The sequence below is a fragment of the Canis lupus genome, chromosome 1 (assembly GCF_048164855.1).
Source record: "Canis lupus baileyi chromosome 1, mCanLup2.hap1, whole genome shotgun sequence".
Lineage (NCBI taxonomy): Eukaryota > Metazoa > Chordata > Mammalia > Carnivora > Canidae > Canis > Canis lupus.
The window spans coordinates 58,469,373-58,493,846 of NC_132838.1; the positions used below are offsets into that span (position 1 = coordinate 58,469,373).

At 39.8% G+C, this 24,474-nt stretch overlaps 1 protein-coding gene across 5 annotated transcripts in view; it reads right to left on the reverse strand.

Moving 5' to 3' along the window:
- Positions 1-24,474, reverse strand: part of ROS1 (ROS proto-oncogene 1, receptor tyrosine kinase) — a 122,561-nt gene that overhangs the window by 20,018 nt on the left and 78,069 nt on the right. For 4 of the 5 annotated variants that reach the window (XR_012033624.1, XM_072831608.1, XM_072831601.1 and 1 more), the window contains 11 exons: positions 24,029-24,261; positions 23,764-23,940; positions 20,002-20,170; positions 19,183-19,300; positions 16,139-16,329; positions 14,406-14,489; positions 11,098-11,233; positions 9,496-9,658; positions 7,467-7,531; positions 6,331-6,460; positions 141-238 (listed from right to left, as the gene is read on the reverse strand). Coding sequence is in view for 4 of the 5 variants with exons in the window: in XM_072831608.1 (XP_072687709.1) it covers positions 141-238; positions 6,331-6,460; positions 7,467-7,531; positions 9,496-9,658; positions 11,098-11,233; positions 14,406-14,489; positions 16,139-16,329; positions 19,183-19,300; positions 20,002-20,170; positions 23,764-23,940; positions 24,029-24,261 (1,564 nt within the window). In the remaining variant the exon portion in view is untranslated. The other variant, XM_072831612.1, reaches the window with a different exon arrangement.

The window sequence follows — 24,474 nt, forward strand, 5'->3', positions numbered from 1 at the left end:
TTAGAGGAGAGAGACTTTTTACAAAAACTTTTGCTATTTTGAAGTAATAGAAATACTCGATTATCCTGTATGTTTTACCCAAACCACAGGCAATTACTGTGCTGACATCCTTAAGAACTAGCATTAGAATATCACCATACCTGTGAATGAAGTGCATCTGCTCCAAGTAGACACAGCCTTTTGAAATATCTACGCACAGATCTACAAGGTCAACCAAGGTGAGTAAAGGACCATGAAACTGTAAGAAATGAAAGAAAAGTTACAATCAAAAAAAAGAAAGAAAAGTTACAAGTACTTTTCCAGTTTGTACAAAACATATTCATGATGTTTTCAAGGTACTTTTATTTTTTTTAAGATTTTATTTATTTATTTGAGATGGAGAGAGAGAGAACGAAAGAGCACGAGCAGGAGGTGGGGAGAGGCAGAGGGAGAGGGAGAAACGGGCTCCCCACTGAGCAGGGAACCCAACATGGAATCAATCCCAGCACCCTGGGATCACAACCTGAACCAAAGGCAGAAACTTAACTGACCTAGCCACCCAGACACCCCTAAAGGTATTTTTAGTTATGGTTACAAGAATTCAAACAAGGAGGAAAAGAACTAGATTTACAGACTTTCAACTGAACTGTACATAAATAAGACTATTTTTAGTAGGCAGAGGCCATATAGGATCTTCCTCAGAAAGATCTCAGGGTGTCAGGTCAGACAGACCAAGATCTGAAGCCTAGTTCTGCTACTTACTAGTGACGTGAACTTGCTCACATTGCTTAATTCACTAAGCACCTTTCTCATATGTAAAAAGGGAATAATAACACTGGCCCTATAGGATCTGAAATAAGGTATGGAACCTGGCTGGTATATAACAGGCACTTAATAAATAGTAGCTGCTGTCATAGGAGTACTAATGATAATTTAATCAGTGCAAGTTTAATGACTGGCCCAATGTCACGCTGGAATGTCAGTCATGACAATGGGCTTGTTCCTCAGATAAGCCCCCATGTAACTTGTTAGCAGTGCTCTATTTCAAGGCCACAGATTACTCCTCTCCTCCATGAGAGCCAGCATGCATATATAGCTGAGCCTATCCTGGCTGCAGTGATTTCTACATTTAAAAAGCCAGTGGAAGTTTTTATTGGTACCATATGGAAAAAATTCAGTCCCTTCCCTGAGGTTACATTCATAGTTTGTCTTTCCCTTGCCATTTTCCTGCAATTACTCTGGGTCAGGCCTCTATCATCCCTATCTGACGCATCCCAAACTTGTCTCCAGCCTCTCGTGCTTTAATAGGCCCGCTTCACTGCGACCTACTGCCTGTGGAGTCTATGACAGATTCCTAAGCACAGCCTCCAAGGAGGCCCCAGGCTGCAGCCACCTCTCTTTATTTCTGCTACCATTCTGGAATGCTCTTCTTATCCTTGATTTCCATTCACATCCTTCACTGAGCATCTCCAGTGACCCCCAACCTTGAAATCCCTCAATCTCTCATAGACGAGTGCTCTTAAGTGCTGCTCCCCCTGCCTCCCCCAACAAGCTCCTGTTTTGTCCCCAAACTAGGAAGATTCCTCATGTTCTCAAACTCAACATCACCATGGTCCTGCTCAACCACACCGCAGCCCCATAGCGAGGCTTGATGTTACTCCCAAGAATCAATCCCCCGCAGCACTGTTCAGGTCCAGCAGACATCAGACTCCATGGGTACAGTACTCAGGGCCTGTGTCTAAGTCCCTGCTGGGTGTCCTGACCGGTCCACTGGGTCCTCTGTGAGTGGAATCCTGCTTTGCTCTTGGCAAAGCCCACTCCTCTGAAGATGCTCCTCAGTTAGAATCTTGCTTCTGAACTTCTGGCTGGTGGCTAGCATCATGCTCCCTGTGGACAGATTTGAATGCTGCCTAGGTCTCTAACTGCCACTTGCTCCTCATAGCCCCTGTGACAACTTGTTGGGATACCTCATCACCCCATGTTGGGGCTCTTTGACTCCAGATGCTGCTGCCCTGGGCTGTCACCTGTCATCTCTTGCCAAGCACCCCCAACCCCAGACATAATGAACCTCCACCTAGGACTCTTCCTGGTCATAGCTTTTCATGTGGGGAGGTGTTGCTTCAAAGACTGTTCTATACATGAGAGACTCCTAACTCTGGGAAACGAATAAAGGGTGGTGGAAAGGGAGGTGGGCGGGGGGTGGGGGTGACTGGGTGATGGGCACTGAGGGGGGCACTTGATGGGATGAGCACTGGGTGTTATGCTATATTTTGGTAAATTGAACTCCAATAAAAAAAAAAGACTGTTCTATCCCCTCTTTTAGTTATGTCTCAAACGAAAGACCTCCCCGGTCTCCCAGGTCTCCTCAGTTGGAAATAATCACTCTCTCCTCTGTGCTTCCACAGTATATTCTCTACTACATTCCAATATACCCTCCGAATTTCTACCTTAAATGAGTTATTTATACATGACTTACCTCCCTACCATGTGGCAAGGTCCTTGAAAGCAGGAGCCACATCCTTCACTATTATGTAGTAGTGTATATATAATATTACATATTATGTATGAATAATATTATACTAGATTGTAAAACTAAACATGCAGCCAAAAAATTGCTGAATTGATTGTAGCTAGCTATGTATTTATACTATTTTGGTAGGTTGGGTTTGGGTTTTGTTTTTTACTTTCTTCTGTCTTAATATAATCTTAGGATTTCAAAGCTAAAAAGAGCCTAGGAGTATTTTCAATTCCATATTCCATTATACAGATGCAGAAACTGCGTTCCTGAAAATAGAAGACAGGACTAAGGTTTATGGGGCTAGTTGCAGTCTATCCTTCTGTATTGGACCCAGCACTGCAGTCCCAGAGCAGGGATAGGGAGGAGGATGCATGTGGCCTCTCTGGAATGTTGCCTCTGAGCACTCCCTGTGGAGAAACAGCTGGCTCCCCAGGATGGTGGGGAAGTAGAGCCCTTGGTGTTCCTGCACACAGCACCTAAAGGCATCCTGCCGACTGGCTGGAATGAGGGCGGTGAGGCATGGAAGCTGCCCTGTTCAGGAAAGAACACTTGAGAACCAATCAGTATAACCATCAGGATCCCGACTAACTAGGAATAATTTGGAAAGAGCAGACCCATATTTTTTCATCTCATCCCCTCTACCCCAGAACAAACAAAACACAATCTACAGATAAACATTCTTGTTAAGGATGGAGGACTAAGTGTGTACATTTTTAGTCTCACTCTCTCCCCAAACCTTCCTGAACTGACAGTATAGGGGAAATGTTTAGGGGCGGCTGGGTGGCTCAGTGATTGAGCATCTGCCTTTGGCTCAGGTCTCAATTCCAGGGTCCTGAGATCAAGTCCCACATGGGGCTCCCCACAGGGAGCCTGCTTCTCCCTCTGCCTGTGTCTCTGCCTCTCTGTGTGTGTGTCTCACAAATCAATAAAACCTTTTTTAAAAAGGAAATGTTCATAATCTCATGAGGACATATACATTAGGAAAATAAATTTAGTGCATGAAACATTTTGGGGAAGCGAAGCACATGGAGGAGTGGTCATTCAGCAGAGCCAACAGACAGTGTGGCTGCCTGCGGGAGGAAAGGCAAGAACTAGGCTGTATTTCACTATAAAACCCCCTAAGGGCTCTGCAGTTGGAGGTTGCAGGCATCTCTGAATGCAGGGGTGAGAGGTAAGCCTGGAAGCAAGAGGAATGTTTGGAAGTTTATTTTAGGAGCTAACTGGATCCTAGGTCCTCCCACCACAGCAGGAGGCTTTCTACTGCAGAGCACACACACACACACACTGAACCAGAACAACTCCAAGTTCAAATAAATCAATCACACTAAGACACCGTGCAGAAAATGGAGAGGAAAATTAAATGAGAGCCTATGTACTCAAGAGTTTGGACCTGCACCCTCCTCCCCTCTCACCTCCGTGAACTGAGGCTGAGGCATTTACCCAAGCAGGAGACCCACAGATTCTTCTCTGATGAAAGTGGGGTGTTCCAGGGAAAACACCCAGGTACTGTCATCAGAGGATTAGGGGACCCCCCTCCAGTGAAAAAGCAGGTCCCACATGACAACCACAAGGAAGCTGCCGCAGAGGCACAGGTTCCAGTCAGCTTCTCAGGCCTCACTGTTAAATGGGAAGACCAGCCACAAGTCACCAAAAGTTTGAGAAAAGCTTCTCACATTACAAACAGATCCCAGAACAAAGCAGATAAAGGAAATCAGGACAATGCAGGAAGCAAATTAATACTTTAAAAAAAACTATAATTAGTGTCCTAGGAAAGATTAGAGTTTGCCTGTATTAAAAAAAAAAACAAAAAAACAAAAACAAAACAAAAACAAAAACAAAAAAAACCCACCACAACACTGTTTTAAGAAGTGATCAAAATAGAAGAATGAGTCTGTGGAAAAATAAATTTGTAAATGCTGTTTAAAAAGTTATAGGAATCTACCACAATTGACAGCACAAATACAATTGGAAAATAGGAGAAAACAGCTAATAGAACAAAAGGATAAAACAAAGCAGTCCATTATCCAATGAGTAGACTTTGGAGTACAAGGAAATAGAGGGAACAAAGAATTTTATTTATTAAAAAATAATATTAAAAAATCCCAGAGCTGAAGGGGGTGATTTTCCAGGCTGAGCATCCAGATTGGCAAAAAGTACCAAAGATAAGAAGTTCCTAAACTTTTCCAGAGAGGAGGGGCAAAAAGCAGGTCACTGATCCTAAGTCCAAGAATCAGAATGGCATAATACTTCTTAAAGGCAACTGTACAAACGAGGGAACAAAGGGGTTTTCAGCCTAGAATTCAGCCAAATTGTTCATCAAGTGTGAAGGAAGGAAAAGAATATTTTCTCAAAAAGAGGGGGAAAAGGAGATTTTTGCCTCACATGCATGCTTTCTCATGTTTTCTCTCTTCTGAACAAAGAAGTCATGGAATAGAGGAAACTAAGGTCCAGCAAGGAAATTAGTGGGGCAAATGTGAAGGGAGCGCCTAGGACAACAGCTCTGCGGAGAGCCCAGAGGACAAGCACTTATATTGGCTCCCGGGGGGAGTGTCCAAGAAAAAAACCCTGTTAGGTGCTGGATCATCTGATCTATCTAACCACAGTGATAGAAGTGCCTCAATTCTGTCAAAGAGTTTAGGCATATAGAAAATGAAGCAAAAGGGGAAAACAAAAGAGGCATTTATTATTCTTGTCCAAGAAAAAAAAAAAAACATAATCCCAGCATTTGAGTAACTCAGCTGCAAGTAACAGTCATAGTAATGCAAATCTGCAATGTTGATTTATCTGAAAATTGTGATAACTACTGTCAGAGGACGGGGGAACAAAGTCATCCACGTGTAGAGTTGGTGGGTTTGGGGCTGGTACTGAGTAAGTCTCAGAGAGTTAAAGCCTCACCTCTCATAGTAGGTAGTCAGGAGATTTCCCCCAAGATTTTTCAAAAAATCAACGTGCAGCGGTATGAACAGAGTACGTAGGAGCATGGAGATAAATACCAGAAGAAACATGTCGATGCCTGGCATGGGGTGGGGAGAAGATGGTCTTTCACTGTATACCTGGTTCTATATTTCAGCGTTTTAGCCATAGAAGTGTACTTTGATAGAAATGAAAACCAATTTTTTAAAAATCTACAGATTTAAATTTGAATGTCTTGTTTTGTCTCATGTGTTTCTCATCTGAGATATATGGTAGGTTCCCACAGGGGCTGTCACATCTGGCTCTGATGCCACAGTCTTTGCAGGGTCTGCACTGTGCCCCCCTCACAGCAGCTAAAGGTAAGCACTGAGAAGACCAGAGAAGACAAGATGGTGTCCTGCATCCTGAAGAAAAAGCAAAGAACCAGATGGATGGTATGGAGGGAGAGGTATGAGATCAAGACTTCTGGCCAACACAAGTTTGAGATGCCTAGGAAAATCCAAACGGATATGCCAAGCAGGTAGGGACATAGGGTACTCAATAAAAATATAAGGACTTGCAAATATCAGTTTGGGACAGACAGACAGACAAATAGAATAAATGCCGAGAAAGATGTGACTTTCCAATGCCACACAATCTCTGCTTTCCAGAAAACATGATTTTTGGAAGTGAGGTACCTGTTTTCCCCTACTGAATAGTAAAAACACCCAAAAAAAAAAAAAAAAAAAAACAGAAAATACCAGAAGTTAGCTCAGGATTCTAATTGTCCTATTCCAACTGAAGGAAATACAAGTCTTGCACAGAAGTCTTCCAAGGTTCTACCATTAGCCCAAATGGCAGCCTACTGAATTTAGAGAAACTTAGCTGGAAATTATAGAGTATTTGCATTACAAAACCAAAACGGGGACCCCATTTCCTACCGTTGTCATCCGGGCTTTACGCAAATAGGTAAGAAGGTCTCCTCCTTCCATCAGTTCCAGGATAATGTACTGGGGTTCGTTCAGCAGACAAACTCCAAGCTGCTTCAGAATGTTGGGATGGTTAAATTTGCTACAAGGTGGAAAGAGACAGGAGGATGTCATGACAGCGACAGGAGCCCTGGCTGAAGGCCTTGGGAAGAGCAGTTCTTTATCTACCGTTTCCTTCAAAACTCCTGTTTGGAGTTTGGGTTTTGGGTTTTGGGTTTTGTTTGTTTGTTTGTTTTTTCTGTTTTTTCTCTAATAAATGAGAGTCTCCTTCTCCAAGTACTGATCCGTGTGCTTGCCTTAGACAGATGATACGGCAACCCCTAGTGGCCAGCGCATATGGGTAGAATAGGTCATCTTGAAAAGAAACATTCATATGAAGTATGTCCTGTTTTGGTGAAGAATGTAATTTTAACTACCATCCTTCAAAAGATATTTGAAAGCATTAAATTTTCAGTCATAATAAACATGAAATATTATTCTCTTAAGATCTGTTGGAGAAATAATTCAGACACACGGGTTTGGCTTCAACCATTTTCTCAAGACATCAAAGCAAGTATCCCCGATCTAATGATCCAAAGCCACAGCTGGGCCCCCATGGACCCTGGCCTCAAGCCCTCCCTTTAAGAAGCCTCAGAGCAGTTTTCATGACCAACCACTGATTCTAACCTTGAAGACGAGTTACTAAGACCAAGGATATTTTCATTGACATTCCTGTACTTGGAGCTCTCCCTTACTCCACTTGACCCACTATCACACATTCAGAAGAACCTAAGGATGTTTAAAGCTGAACAGCTTCAGAAGTCACTTGCAAAATACCCTTCCTACTGAAGGTATAATAAAAGAAGAACTTTTGCCTGAGGACTGCCCAGGGGAACACTGGTTTCTTTTTTTTTTTTTTTTTTGGAAGACTGGTTTCTATAGAACACTTGTCTCTGCAGACATATTTATGTCTCAACTTCACCCATGCCTATTTGGGTCATGATCTATTATGTCAGGTCATTTCGAACATTAAAAATTTACCCATCGGATGTAAAAGCTTTCCACTCATACCAAGGGATGGGACGATTAGGCCAGAGCTACCCCAATACCTCATCAGATGTGCTTCCTTCAGGAACTCAATCTTCTCCTGGTCTGTGGAGCCCTTTTTCAAAGTCTAGACAACATAAAAATAAGCCAGGAATCAGTATAGCAGACCTTTCTGTGAGCTCGGTGGGTCAAAGGAGACAATCTTTGTTTTGTTTTGTTTTGTAACATTCACCCTGAACACTGGAAATAGATCATACATGTGCGTGTGTTCTGTAAACTCAGTCAAAAGTTAGCCTGTGTTATAATTAGTGTTCACGTGGGAAAGTCTGATAGATAAGAAGTCTAGTAACATTTACACAAATTCCCTCCAAAATGGAGAAATTTTTAAAAGGACAAATTTGGTACCTAAACCAGTTTCTTTTTTTATTTTTATTTTTTTCAGTTTCTTTTTTAAAAAGATTTTATTTATTTATTCTTGAGAGACAGAGAGAGAGAGAGAGAGAGAGAAGCAGAGACATAGGCAGAGGGAGAAGCAGGCTCCATGCAAGGGAGCCTGACGTGGGACTCGAACCCGGGACTCCAGGATCACACCCCGGGCCTAAGGCAGGCGCTAAACCACTGAGCCATCCAGGGATCCCCCCCAAACCAGTTTCTTAATTTTCACAGTTTTCTGCTGGATACCTGTTTCCCCCTGCTAATAATAAATACCCTGATTCATTTCTTAGAGGCAAGATGCTCAGTCCCAGACAATTGGTCTAAACAAATCATGAAAATTGTTTTGTAATTCTCCAGCTTCCTTTGCAAATAGGGGTGGTCACCTGATTCAATTTTGGTCAGTGAGTAAAAGGGGAAAACTGTTGAAAGGGAGAGAAGCTTGTGGAAAACTTTCACTTTTTTGAACATAAACGTCTAACATCATCCTTACCCCTTGCCCTGACCTGAATGAAGTCGTAATGCCTGATCTTCATTCAGTCGTAATGCTGATCCCCAGCAGCCATCTGGGGATCATGAGGCAACACACACATACAAAGTCAAGAGAATTTCAGGTATCCTGGCTGTGACCTAACACCATACTGTACCAGAACCAGCAGCCCTCTTGTTGTGTGAGGAAAATAAACTCTTGTTTATACACCAGTTGAGGCTAGAGTAATTTAAACTACTCTTAGATTATATCATTTGGCAATGGAGAGGCTTTTGCCAACCTTTCTGGTTGTATAGCCCTCTCTCGAAGCAACAAATTCCTAACAAGCAGTGGTCAGGATATTGCCCAGTTACATAAAAGATTCATCATCCCCCGATCAAAAGGTTTTACACAAATATGAGAGTATACTCAGCACTTCCTCAAAACTGCATTAAATATATCATGTGAATAACTGTGTAGTACAGGGGTCAGCAAACTCTAGTTTGTTTGTTTTTTTTAGGATTTTATTTATCTATTCATGAGAGACACACACACACACAAAGGAAGAGACACAGGCAGAGGGAGAAGCAGGCTCCACGCAGGGAGCCAGACGTGGGACTCGATCCTGGGTCTCCAGGATGAGGCCCTGGGGGTGCTAAACCGCTGAGCCACCCAGGCTGCCCAGCAAACTATAGTTTGTATAGTTTGTATAGTTTTCCAAATGGCTGGAAAAAGGTCAAAAAAAGGATATTTCTTCTTAGCACAGGAAAATTACATGAAATTCAAATTTCAATTTTCATAAAATCAAGTTTTACTAGAACATAACCACACTCCTTAGTTTACATATCGACTAGGGCTGCTTTTGCACTGCGATGGCAGAGTCACCTATGTGCCCTGGCACCTAAGACATGGAGAATGTGCTTTACAACTGACCATCCTCTTCTAGTATATTCGAAGGGACAAACTGCCTGTGGAGTCTTAGCTAATTAGTAACCTCAGAGATAACTATGAATTACAGAGCTTATATAAGAAAAGGAGGAAAAAATTGTAATTTCTGTTGTCGTGCATGGACTCCCACCTTCAGTTCTCTTTTCAACTAAGATCACTTGTGTTTTATTACAGTTTTATCTGCATAAATTCACGTAAATGTACTGATGCAGTATGTCAAGGAATTAAAAGATCCACATTACCTTCACTGCTACCTTGGTTTCTCCAGTTCCAGCTCCTAAGATGTCTACTGCTGTCCCTTCATACACTTCTCCAAAGGCCCCACTTCCCAACAAGAGGCGCAGAGTCAGTTTTTCCCGAGGGAAGGCAGGAAGACTTTCAATCTCCGCTTGGGTTGGAAGAGTACTGGAAAACAATATTTTTCATTTCCCAAAATACGTTGGTCTACAAGTTCGTGTTGGTGTTAGTGTTTAAGAAAGAGTATGAGAAAGAGAAAGAGAAATCTCATGATTTTGCAACACTATTCCACGTAATATAGTGACATGGAAGTTTGCATTTCTATTCCTTCCTAATCTATCATCCAGAATATTCCTTCCCTATTCCAAAACGTGGACAGAGCATGTCACTTCACTTCTAGGTCCCATAATCCTAATAGAAAGATGCCTTGTTTGCATTGTCGGGAGTTTTTATTGTTGCTTGTTTTGTTAAAGTTAAAAGTTATTCATTTCTTCATGTAATCAATTTATGTAAAAAGCTATTGCAAATTAGAAATAAATATATCTGGGTTTATGAGCTCAAAAGCTTTCACTTGAACAATTTCACACGCCTGATCTTTTGTGTAAAACAAAATTTAGGGGCAACCTGGGTGGCTCAGCGGTTTAGTGCTGCCTTCAGCCCAGGGCATGATTCTGGAGACCCGGGATCGAGTCCCACGTCAAGCTCCCTGCATGGAGCCTGCTTCTCCCTCTGCCTATGTCTCTACGTCTCTCTGTGTGTCTCTCCTGAATAAATAAATAAAATATTAAAAAACAAAAAAACAAAATTTAGTATGACCACAAAAATAAACTCCTTCTCCTTGACTTTTAGAAGCCAGCTCTCACTTAGAATATTCTGAGGGGGAAAAAATTGCCTGCATTTAAAACGCTTTGAGTTTTTAAAAGGGAATCTTGAATAACAAGTATGCGGAGTATTTTCTCAAGGAAAAGTCACCTCTGAATCACTAACTTAGATCACTCCTGTGTCTACTTCAAATCTTCCTATTTTTAGTCTTGGATCATAAATTTCGAGGCCTCTGACTGCATAATTCTTTTTAGCATAAGCTGTAATATAGTGTCATGTATAAACCGCAATATGGTGTCTTGCATTTAAAAAATTTAAATATTTTCTTTAGTTATGATGACAGCATAAGTTCAAAACTCAACTATCTTAAAGAGCTTTTGTAGGCAATCACCAAACTTCGAAAAACAGATGAACTTAACAGCACAGGCACGGGACCCTTGAAATTCCTCTCCTTCTGGTTGCCTCCAGTTGAACCAATCATATTACCATCTGCTCTTTTCAACACAGTATTTATTTCCTTGTTTTGTTTACTTTTTAACTAAGTGCTAAATAAACCACTGGAAAACAATGGAATTTTGCTTATTTTCCTTAGGATAGAATAACCACATAATTTGCCATCCATCTTAGGTCACATTTGAAAATGGAGGGGGATGGTATTAATAATTATGCCAGAATAATGAGCATAGACCAGGACAATCATGGGCAACAGAGGACCCATGGGCACTCTCTTTATAGTTGCCCACTCTTCATCTAGATGCCCTGTAGGGACGGCCCAGGTTACGTACTGTATGGCATAGCAGGCATTAGCCAGTCCTACTCCAGCTGCCAGACCTCGAAGCTCAGCCAACTCTTTGTCTTCGTTTATGAGACCCGTCAGCCCTTCCTTGGGAGCTTTTTGATTCTTTAATTTTCTGTGCCAGACTATAAAAAGAAAAGAACATAACTTACAAATTGAAACATGGCTTTCTTTTTCCCTTGAGAAATGTTAACAATACATGTTAAATGTTTATATATAAGAACACCATTGGCAGAAAACCGAATTTGATTGAAAAATTTGTCCACAGTAGAAAAATGAAATAATCCAGGTGCAAAGACATATTAAAACACATGACTTTTACCACGTCACTTCTTATCTCACATCTCAACCCAATGCTTAATGCGTTTCTTATTGCTGTTATAAACAAGCTCACGTACCTTGATATCAGAACTTATTTCTCAAAATCACCCTTAAACTAGAGTCTAAATAAACCAAAACAAATTGGCATTGTAATTATTAGTGAAACAAATTTATTCCTGAGTCCAGATATATTCCTATAGTAAACAGGTTACACTCCTACAGTAGATCTGACGAATTCTTTCGATTATAATGGCATGCTTTCAAAAAAATGCAGAGTACAAGGGTTTATTCCATTGTTGTTCATATACACATACTCACATATATACAGAAAAACTATTGGAATTAAACCCACCAAATGTTAGTAGTGGTCCCCCTCAGTTGTGAAATCATGGATAATTTATATTGTCTTCTTCATACAATGAGCAAATACTATTTCTATGAGCCTAAAAATAAGTGATTTGGGGGAGACCAAAATACAATTAGGCCATAAGATCAACCATTTATACTAGAACACTGGCTGAAAAGTTGAAAACAGCAAGCATGTTTTGTAAGATGATCATTAAAATTTGAATTTTATTCCATAGTAGCTTCTATATCCAACAGGTGAGAGTTTTATTCAAGGGACGTTCCGTCTGAGGGACCACACAGGGAAAGATCTTAAGTACCTTTGCTAATGCAATTTTTCAAATCTGAAAAGCTGACACTACCCCCTCTTCATTTTTGTAGAGGCCCAGCGCGGGCCCCCAACCTCAGAGATGCCTTCCAAGACCTCCCAGTTCTCAATTTCTAAGACCAACTGTAGCTCTCAGTCCACATTTCTGTGGCAGAGTCCAGCACATGTCATGTCCTACTGCCTTTTTATGTTTCACTATTCACATTTTCACATAGGTATGTCTTACCTCCCTCATTAAATGGCAAGCTGCCACGGCCAGCAATTGTATTTTACGACTTCATATTTCCCTCTGCTCCCAGCATGAGGCTAATGTTGCATGTTAGATGTGACCACTCACCAAAGCAAAGGCTGTTGATGTTTATTTTTAAATCGTTGTTTCGATTTTATATTTATAAGTACGACTGCTGAGAGCCCTCGGCACAATACAAATATTTAAACAATTGCCACTTTCCATGATTTTAATAGCTCAATCTTTTCTCATGCACTCACCCACTCCTACTAGTAAAACCACATGCTCTGCTACTATAAGAAAAGAACCAAATTAGCTCAGCTGTACCAAAAAATTCATAAGTTCCAAATAGAATAAAGACCTTTAGATCCTGAGAAAGCCAGATATCCATAGGATGTCTTGAAAGCACAATAGGTTGTCTGAAATTATCTCATGCTCATCCACTAGAATTATGGGTTTAAACAATGGTGATGTACAAGTAGGCAAGCAAAGGTCAGATGAAAGATTCTTCATGTAATACTCCTTCGCAGTAGGAAAGCAGACAAGCGGTCAAGCCTATATGCCAACTGCCAAATATACTCCAGTCATACGCGTAATTCTGGAGGGGGGTGGCTTAGTGGTACAAGCATCAGCTGTGCAATACTTAGACTCCCTGGAACCACAGGTTAAGATCCTGGCAGGGTCAGCTGAAATTTTTAGCTTTCCGAGTTAGCTAAAGGAGTTCCATATATTATCTGGGTGGAATCTGTGAAAAGAAATCTTAATTCAAGTTTCAGTGTGCTCTCTGATGGTTTACAACTTCAATAAGTTTGGGGAAAGAATAAAGATTTAGACCACTCAGTCTGATACTGGCTTTCTTTATCCTGAGAGAGTTTAGCTTTATGGTTGTAACTTTTCCTGAAACTTTCCCTTCTAACATTCCCTTATAAGATGAAAAAACAAGCCATAATTGCCTAAATATGTACTTGAGTATCCTTTTCTGCTAAGTATCATGTCTTTCTTATAATGCTTCAGTATGTCAGGGACCCATAAAATTAATAAGTGGTAGGGTGACCATATATCTTATAATCCAAACCAGGACATTTTGGGCACTGAAAGTCCTATTAATGCTTACGCTGAAACAAGAGGAATGAATGAACTAGGATGTACAATCACCAAAATAACTCTATAGGCCCAATATTTGGCCCCAATATTTCTGGGATTGTTACTGTATTTTCTCATCATTATAATAGATCTAAAAGAAAAAGACTTCTAAGACTAGCACATTGGTATAAAATAAATACTGGGAGATAGCTATCTTTCCAGCTACCTAACAAAAACTTCTGCTTTCCTGGACATTATAAATAAGCAGGGATTTGAAATAATCAAGGCAGATATCTGAACGCAAGAGTGGACCCTCAAAGCCAGATGGGTCACCTGCAAAAGAGGAGCTGCTCCTTCCAATCCAGTCTGTCTGCCTGCCTGGAGACCCAAACTATCCAACTAAGGGCTGTCACTGGTCTATTAATCCTTTTTTTTAACCTCCAGAGTTATTTTTCTTTTATTCATTTAAAACCATAAGCCACAAAGCACTAGCTATGTGGCCAATCCAAAATAAATAGTGTTTTAAAGAAAGCTGAAAATTGGGACAACTGGGTGGCTCAGTGGTTGAGCCCCTGCCTTCGGCCCAGGGTGTGATCCTGGAGTCCCAGGATCAAGTCCCACATCGGGCTCCCTGCATGGAGCCTGCTTCTCCCTCTGCCTGTGTCTCTGCCCCTCCCCTCTCTCTCTGTGTGTCTCTCACAAATAAATAAATAAAATCTTTTTTAAAAAAACCTAAAAATCGATGCCCTTATAATCAGTTTTATCTAAAGTATACCATGAAGTGTAAATGCAGATATATTTTCTGTAAAATTGTTACTCCAAGATCAGAAAACAATTCACAGAAGTTAGTGCTTATGAAAGTATAGCCAAAGGTAACTGTGAAATTTATTAATTTATTTCATGTGGGAGGTTGAACACACTAGGTGATAAATCAACTAATATGATGGAGCAAACAGGTTACTACCTGCATTTTTAGATCTAGTATACTTACCAAAGACCAGTGGGACTGTAACAACCAGAAATATTCCAATTATGATAGTAAGTATAAAGCTTGTTTCTGGCATCCAAAAAACATCTAATAAAATAAATGAAAAAAGTTAATTTGCAGAATAAAGCAGGTAGATACAGGGCTTTGCCAGATATGCTTGAACTAGCTGCTACTAGATTTTTGCAAGCCAGTTGTTGAACCACTGCTAGTTTGAGATCACCCATAGCAAGAGTGTTCAACACCATAGGAAATCAAAGTCAAGGTTTGGTTTGGTTTGGTTTTCCAAAGACCTGGCTTACCAATACACCATTGTGATAAACCTACCCAGTCTTCTACTTTAAAATAGCTAAGGAAACATGTATAATCTTTTTAATGAATTTGGAACAAAGAAGTCTCAGTCTTCATATAATATATACTCAGGATTGTTATTTCTTCTATAATATCTTGATATACATTCAATTCTATGGGCATTAAATTGAGGAATATAAACAGGGAAACCTGGTACCTTCTCTTGGGTGGTTTCAGTTGAGGAGGAGACGCATATACGGGACAGAGTTTGGCAAACCTGGCCACAATCTGATTCCTAGCGCCCATGAGCTAAAAATGATTTTTAACTTTTTAAAGTATTATTTGAAGATGAAGAAGCAGCAGCAGCTACAAACATCAGATTTAGTCTGCAAAACCTAAAATATTAACTATTTTAGATATTCTTCAGAAAAAAATTGCTGAGCTTTTATACAGATAACTATAAAACAAATAAGAATGATGCAAATATTATATAGAATAATATCCATCTTGCCTAAGGAGCATCAGTTGAGCATCATTTTTGGGCTCATTTAAGTTAGGCTTTGAAGGTTAAGAAGAATCTCAGTTGACAGAGAGTGAGGGAAAGGAAAACCCAATGGAAGGGTGAATGGCAGGTGGTGGGAGCCCACATTTTAGGCTGAGGGAAACCAAGGCTAATGACCTAGTGTCATAAAAAGCTCTTTACCATTCTGATATGGCCATAACCTGGGGATAAGTGTTAAGAACAATGAATCACAATTAGAGGACAAATCATGGAAGGCCTTAAATGCCACTCAGGAGTTTGCACTTGAGTCTGAAGACAGTGAATGAAGAGTCATTTGGGGGATTTCAGAGAGGGGTTAAGTGATCCAACTTGTGCTCCAACTAGATTAACTGTCAGCAGTGTGATTAAGTCAAGAGCACAGGTAAGAAATGATAATTTAAATTAGGAAAGCCGAAGTGGTAATAGGTAGATGAGCACTCAACAGACAGAAACTAGGATGGTAATCAACAAATCTACTCGGTGACTGAGTAGAGGGAGAAATTAAATATAGTATTGAGATTTCTAGCCCATGGGATTAGACAGATGATGTATCGTAACCTAAAATGGAAGACGTAGAAAGCATAGTTTTAGTCCTGTTGTGTAGAAGATGAGTGTTTGGGGAGCAGGAACATAAGGCTGGATCCAGATCCAGACCAGCCTGGGAAGCCCATCCAAGAGCACGGACTCGATGTGCTGGGCATTAAGGAGTAGCTGCTTATTACCGAGGAGAAAAATGACATGAGGATGCTGATGTTTTAGGAAGATCACATCAGATAAAATGAACTTCCAAAGTCTGGATGATAAATTACATAGTCACCCAATTTATATATTGTGTTAAGAATTCACTTCTCTTTATCTCTGGACCTTTATGTAATCAGTTAGCATATAGACAGACATGGTCACATACCTCCAGCTAATATAATATTCTCACTAATTCCACTATAGTCACCAAATCCCAGATCATTTGCAGCTACTACTCTGAACTGAAATGTTCCTTTCAGGTTTTTGGACTTCCATGTGCAAATACTACTGCAGGATCCATTAAATGCCATCTTCCACATTAAGTTCTGGTTCTGTGAATCATTTGAAATGCCCTTTCTACAAAAAAAAAAAAGAGCAAAATGGTAAATATAGAAAATATGAGACAATATATGTGTTATTTCTAGATGCTCATCTATCATTTTAATGACGGGACTCCAGAGCATCTCCTATTGCACACTTTATCCTTGGTCTCAGTCTTCTCACACAGTTGGCTACAGAACACAGAATAATCTCAGAAAGCCATCCTGGCAATGCATGCGAGCCAGCCAACTCAGCCCATTGGGAAAATAACAAATAATCAACGGCCAAGAGAAAGCTAAAGAGGCTTTTCCTCCTATTAGAATGTGTAAGCTTCCTTCAGAATTTCAAACACATAAGCAATTAGTCCACAGTTTCTAACTTGCAATTTTTTTTTCTTAATTCTCAGTCTTTTATGCCATTTGTAGCTTAGGTATTCCGCAGCTGGATAAAATAAAATATAGGACATAAAATTGATAAGGAAGGTATAATTAGACTACCAAAATTATCATATACCTGAGACTTCAAAGTGTGTTGCCTCTATTTGTATTGTCCTACACTCCACCTCAAGTCAACCCACATTAGTCTTTATATGAAGCATGTAAAGAGCAGAAGAGCAGGCCTCAAAATGTAAATGTATGTAAATGCAATGGCTTTTAACAGAATCATAGGCTGAAGGCAAGCTTGAGACCTTCCAATTATGTCTTCTCTGTCAATGAAGAACTTTTCAAGGCTGTGGCTTTTCAGACAGCAACAGTTTTAGGACTTGGTGCCAACCCACAGTAAGCTGAGGGATAGCTAGTTCTGCTCCTACAAACTGAGTAGTCATCCGGAAAGGGATGGGAAGGCTAAGCCTTTGAGCGACAGAGAATGAGCAAGAACATCAGGAGGCTCGAGCAGCAGAGTTGGTCACAACTGTTAGCAGCAGCTAAGTGTCCTAGACTCTTTATACAATGTCTTTACACATTTTGTGAAGTCTTATGTTAGGCATTGGCAATTTCATTGTTCAACGCAAACAACTCTGATCTAAAAGAAGAAGACACTTAAAATTTATAAAATGGCTCTTCACAGTTATTGGCCACTGAGGAAGACAAGAATTCTGACACTGGTTGAGCATCTTCTATTTATAACACACCATACTGGTGCTTTTCATTTTGTTTCATTTCCTTGAGTTTTCACAACACCCAAAAGAGCACGTGCCATCATCCTAATTGACAGATGAGAAAACTTAAATTCAAAAAAGGAACACATGGTACTGGGTTGAATAATGTTCCCCCAAAACTCATGCCTACCCAGACTCGGTGAATGTGACCTTGTTTGGAAAGATGGTCTTTTTAGACATTAGTTAAGATGAGGTCATTCTGGATTAGGGTAGGCTTAAATCCGGTGACCAGTGCCTTCTTATGGAGAGAAAAATTTAAGCACGGATATATACATAGAACACCAGGTGATAATAGAGCCAAAGACTGAAGTGATGCATCTCCAAGGAATACCAAGATTGTTGAAGAGTCTGGATACCAGAGGCTAAGAAGAGGCAAGGAAGGTTTCTTCCTGAGAAACTTCAGAAGGAGCATGGTCCTACTGATACCTTGATTTCAGACTGTGAGAGAATAAATCTCCGTTGTTTTGAGCCACCTAGCTGGTGGTACTTTCTCAGAGCAGTCTTAGAACACTAACATAATCTGTTCAGCTCCCAAGTTCACACACTTTGCACTATCGCTACCACTGAAGCATGAGCAAGTACCCGGCTATCCTAGTGTCCTGACAGAAGAAGTGACTGAGATTCTGAAGGTCCAGCAATTCATTCCACTATCCCATCAACCCTGCCCTGAGAGTTAGGGGCTTGGGGCAAGAAAATGCAGAGAATTTTTGGAGCTATGCACTCAAGGTATCACTGCAGGGAACACAGTAAAGGGGTCCTAGCAAGACTGTGGTGTGGGCTGGCTGGTGAAGGGAATTACAGTCACAGGCCACCAAGGCAGCTCTGCAGATTAGAATGTATTTGACTCTGCAAGAAAAACAGTAATAGGAATTTCAAGGAGGTTTCGGTTAGAAATATGGCCAATGTAATTCACCATGCACAGGAAAAAAAATTAAGTTTATGGGAATACCAGAGCAAGATGAAACAAAAATAGATCTAAAGCTCAAGTTGCCAGGACTATAATTATGGAAGTGACTTTTGTCCTTGGAGCTTCTTAGAAGATAGCTTCATAGACCCGTGGAGGGAGTGTCTGTGGAATTTGGAATTCTCCCTTCAAGTTGGCATGAAATCAGTTCATCTGAGCCAGGTCCCATTTACAGAGCTCCCCATACTGGCCGGTTCTGAGGTTGCATTTGTTCATCAGCTGCATGGTTTTCACTGAAGGCACATTTTCCGACCCTTGAGAGCACTGCGAACTGTACTCTTCACAATAGATAAGAATCCTGCGTGACCTACACAGTTCAGGCCATTTCGGGCCTTGACCTGGTTTTACATTCCGAAAAATACCTAGTTCAGGGCCAGCTCTCACTAGACATTATTCATCTTGCTAAAACAAATTATCATCAGAAATTTACATGCATACCATCATCTGACATCAAACATCAGCTCAGCTTCTTGAACAGAATAGATATTAAATAAATATTAGTTGCATCTGCCAACGATTAGATTATTTCCATAAAGTTCTGACAAGTGGCTGCAGATTTCCAAGAACAATGATATGATCTGCTTTACAACTGGAGCGCTAGGGCTAGAAATTTCACAGAGAACATAATGGTGCACACAGGGTCCTTAAGCTAAAGATCTTTCATATTTATTATAAATACATGTTAATAAATATAGTTAATTTTGATCTAATAATACAATTAACTGCTTAGCTCTTTGTAGCTTCCAAAGCACTTTTGCAGACATACCTGACCTCAAGGATATAGTACAGAAGCCGGCTTCCGTTATCTTCAGCTTTTCCCCACTGTATTGAATCTTTGCTTCCTTCTAACACCTCTGGAATGCCTGGTTGACTTGGGACTCCAGCTTTGGAAACATAAAAAGTACTGACTAATATGTCAGAAGTACAAAATATTCTGCTAACCATCTTTCTATAGAATACATCTCCAAAAAGGAAAGCCAAGTGCATGAAAGATATATTCAGAAATATTCTCATATGAGTGTATATTTTTAAATGAGTATCTGAGGTTTTTATTAGTGATGGATTAGTAATGGGAATAACAATATATCTTAGCTCACCACAAAGCAAGTGATGCGAAGAAAACTACTGTAAATTTTGGAACATTTTCCACTTGATTCTTACAAGGATCAACTTATAGGGATCACAAATTAGCTTTCTTTTCTGGATTTTTTTTTATTTTTAGCATCTGGAATATAGTAATCAGTGAGTAAATAGTATTGAACACTCAGTTCTTTTCAGTTTCTTTGCTCAAGCTCTAGAAATAGTAATTTACATATTTTTTAAGATTTTATTTTTTTCTATCTATTCATGAAAGACAGAGAGAGAGAGAGAGAGGTAGAGGCATAGGCAGAGGGAGATGAGAGACTCGATCCCAGGACCCCAGGATCATGACCTGAGCCAAAGGCAGATGCTCAATCACTGAGCCACACAGGTGCCCCTTGATTTACACCTTTTAAAACAAAGGCTAGCCTCTAGGATTGGTGAAATAAGAGAAGCATTAAGAGACTTACAGGATTTTTTGAGGACTAAGGATATTAGTACTCACCTTTTGTCTTAAAACTTTCTGGGAGTGAGGTGCTATTTTCTCCTGTCTCGTAAATCACCACCACGTGGACATTATAGGCTGTGAAAGGCTGTAGATCTGTGATGTTACAGACATAAGTCGGGCCTTGGAAGCATGAAGCATTGACACTGAAAAATTCATTGTACTTCCACTGGAAAAAGAAGTCTCAAGTAACATTTTTGTTTCTTTAAGAAAACCTTCTGAAACATAGAAAGTCACAAAACTATGGGAGGCAATTAAAAACTTAAATAAAAGGTGTTTTCTTTAAAAAAAAAAAAAACAAACAAAAGAGTTTCTTTAGAATGTTTGATCCCAAACATTGCCACCACTGACAACCATTTTATGCTTTTTTGTGTGTGAGAAGCTATAACTGACTTGAATAATGGCTCTTAGGATAGGTCCAAGGTGGGACATGAACCCCTTATCATTAGGGAAGATTCAGAGCTCGGGTTTTTGTTATCCCTAAAAACAGACACCTACGTTAGGTGAGGATCCATGATGGATCAAAACAATGATATTTTAAATTATGTGGATTTGCTAATTTCAAAATAATAATATTTTTACATATTTTGATTCTTTCAAGAGGTCCACAGTGACTTATAAATTAAAACATTTCTCTTTTCCTACCCAAACTCTTTTCAGACATCTAACCAGCATTCCTTAGTTTTAGACATCCAAAGCCTAGTTCCCTAAAAGAGGGAAATTTTTGATCATCACTCAGCCACTAAGTAGCAAGGTTAGAAGTTAAATACAGGAAATCTTACTTTCATTCCACTGTAGATTGTGGGTCTCTATCTATAGCTATCTTACACTTTCTTTGTGCATGGCTTTTTTTAAAAAATATGTGTATTTGGACCCTTAATATCTTATTTGAAAATGGTGATTTTTTTTCAATATGCAAATAGGGAAAGACGGATGATGTGGCATTTTGTCAAGAGTTCATAGTGTATTTTCTCCAGTAGAGTTTCCTAAGAAGGTCAGTTTCCATAAATAAACCTTACTTTACATCTCGTTTTTCATTCAGCGCTCACAAGGTCACATCATTTCATTGGATGGACACTTTATATTAGTTTTCTATTCAATTAGGAATGATTCCTATAGCACCTTCAGGAAGTAGATCCCCTTGTTATTAGAGAAAAGGAGAAAAGAAAGAAAAGAAAGAAAGAAAGAGAGAGAGAGAGAGATGGAAGGAATGGAAAAAATACAGAAATGCTGATGTCTGGGCCATTACCTGCTAAATTCATAAATGTATCAATTCCACTGCAACATACAGACTAAAGAAACAGATGCAATGGGTCTATGTTATTTTCTCTGAACTACAGGAAAGAGAGAGACAGAAAGAGAGAAATATTGATTTCTAGCTCAAAAATTTTAGCCCTTTGAGGTCTTGCCTCCTTAATAATCTGCTATAAAAACTACCTTCAGTGAATAGTCTAGATGACCCAACATTCCATACCATCCAGAAATTTATCAAAGCTCCTTGGAAGGTCAGACGTGTGACCAAGGGTCCTGCTGGAAAACTGTAGAGTACTGGCCTCACCACAGCAATGAATGTTCTGGGCAGACCACCAACTTGGAGAGATGCCATGGCTACCCCAGTAAATCACAAGGGAATCAGGACCTTCCATTTGTCAGAGGCCAAAAAGTGCAGGGGTGATTTTCAATACCACAGAGGGATTTTCAAATTCTTTGGGCAGGGGTGTGGAAGAAGTGGTGCAGACTATCATGTCTCAGAGACCGGAACTTCAGAAATGTTTGGTTCTAGTAGCAATTTTCCTGGACAGTTGAGAAAAACTCAATTTTCATGGACTTCCTTGAAAATAATTTACCGAAGTGAAACTACTTGCTTCTCCTCAATCTTAAATGAAATAGGTTCTCCTTCTATATGCTGTTGTGATAAAAAAAAAAAAATTAAATCTGTGGAATTTAAGACTTAGATAGAAATTTAGCTTGTGCTCTAATTTCTTCATTTTCCATATATGGAAATTCTGACAAAAAAAGATCCCAACTGGAACTTACCCTTTTCTCCTTCTTACCTGAAAAGGATGTTTAAAAATCATTAATGAAAAAGACACATATTCACCCTTCTCACTCACCCCTCAGGGTTTCAGCACAGAGTTTAGGATCCTTCCTAGCTTTCCTATCATTGTGAGGTCAGTTCAAGTTACTCAAAAGATACAGAATTTTCTGACTAGACATACTCATCGGCCCTCTCAGAACACAGCCTTCTACTCTGCTTATCAGTTAGTGCTTGTACGTGGTCACACGTGTGAATATTACCATATCCTACATTCTCAGCTTCATGATTTTTCTAAGTGGAATATCTGGAACCTGTTTGCAGCAATTGTAGAGGAAGTTTTTAAACAAAACACATTGCATGAAAGTCACAAGGACTGAACTCACCATCCCAGTCTGCTGTCCTTGTCCCAAACTTTGAGGAGTGGGGTGGGTGCCTTAGTGACTCATATTCCTTCCATGGATAGCACCCAAGTAGGACTGCTGTAGGATGAGTCAGCCCCTAGCACTCTTCCCTGCCTGACTGGTGATATGTGACTCACTATGGCACCTGTCTGGGTCTCCGACTTCTCATTGGTAAAAGGAGGAGCTGAGAGTCACCAGCTGTGAGATCCTTCCCCATCTCATTTCTTTGACATAGGAAACAAACTTTACACCCCTCACCTTGCCTTTAAGCTGAACTGCATTAGTCTTATTTAAATAGATGTCCCAAAAAAGGTGGTCCTCCAATTCAACTGCGTTTTTATAAGATGACCAGTGTTTGAATAGGCAATAAATCATCATACACATGCTCAATGGAAAAAGTCCAACTAAACTACGGTCTTTGGCTTTATCAACTCGACATTCACTGTGGTTTCATGGTTTCTCATAGATTTTATCTAAAAAGTACAAGGTCATATAAAATATCTACATAGCAAAATTTTAAAATATCCAAGAGAGCAATTCCTCTTAAAAAAAAAAAAAAAAAAAAAGGAAGGCCATGACTATACTGATTTGTTTTTGTTACAACTGAACAAAAGATTCCTAACCAATCTTTACAAATATGGACACACAAAATATATTCTACTGAAAGTGAAATGTAGCAATTATTAAAAATAATCCATTTGAAGCATCTCAATATAAAAATCAACATAGACTTTCCCCAGCAGTGAATTACATTAATTGATGCTTTAAAATTCAGGGGATGTTTTTATATTGGATAAATATTGGATAAAAAATGAAGATTTTTGGACAAGGAACCTTCTAAAATTTATAACCCAAGATCAAACTAGTTTAGAATAAATTCATTTTATCTTTACTTCTCTCCTGTTGCTACACAGCCCTTAAATGGTTGAAAGGACATTTCTAGACAAGGTTTGGGGTGTTGTTTGTTTGCTTGTTCATTTCTTTTATTTTTTTTTCATTGAAAACACCAAACTGTTATGGACTTTAAACTAGACAGCCATACTGATAATATCTAAACTAAGTAAAACATTATGAATACCAGTAAATCATAGCTTATAGCCTTTTCCATGGAGCCTTTTAAGAGCAAACTAATCTTTCTGGAAATTCTTTTCATCAGAAATGAGTCTAGACAGCTTCTGTATACAGCAAACCTAAATCAATGAATGATGTCAAATATATTGTTGATTTATACAAGAGAATACTCTAGAGATATGAGGAAGGCCTTCTAATTTATCCCATAGCACAAAACAGAGATTCACATTAAAAGTGAATGGTGAGATCTACCTTCTGGAGTTCAAACCAAAATCTGATGAGGTTAACATCAGATGGAGCCGTCCAGTCTAATTGCACACTAGTGTTCTCTGGGACCAAGGCATAGGGTTTCTCTGGAGTGTCAAACATTTTGACGGTGACAGGATGACTCTCGGCACACCACATTTCCTCAGCGTGGCAGGCCAGAACCTTTTCATAAAAAAAGAACAATTGCTTAACCTTTTCAGAACCTTGCACTTGAGAATGGCAATAAAGGTGCCCAAGACGCTCACTGTACCTTGAATACATACAGTTTTCCACCGGACAGTCTAGTCACTAGGAGAGCGAGTCTTCCATCTGGATAGTCACGTTGTCTTAGAGGAGTCTCTGGAACCAGGGCCAGATGTGAGATTGCCAACTGATAGCGAACTGACTCTCTAGGTCCATTTGGCTTGTGAGATTCTCTCCAGGAGATAAGGACGCTCGTGTCTGACTGTACAGTCGTGTTAATGAGCCTGACTGCCTCTGGCACTGAAATAAATAGCAATGCATGATAAGGGACGTTGCATCAGCCCTAAAAGATGGAAGAAGGGACAGGGTCTTGGTTGAGGAATAATCGTATCACAGGAGCAGAACAAATGACAGATGTTCTGAAGGAAAACCAGTCTCTCAGGTTTTCCTGAGAGGCAACATTTAAAGTTAGCAGGCTGCCTGAAAGGCTCCTGCTTATTTTTGCCTACTGAC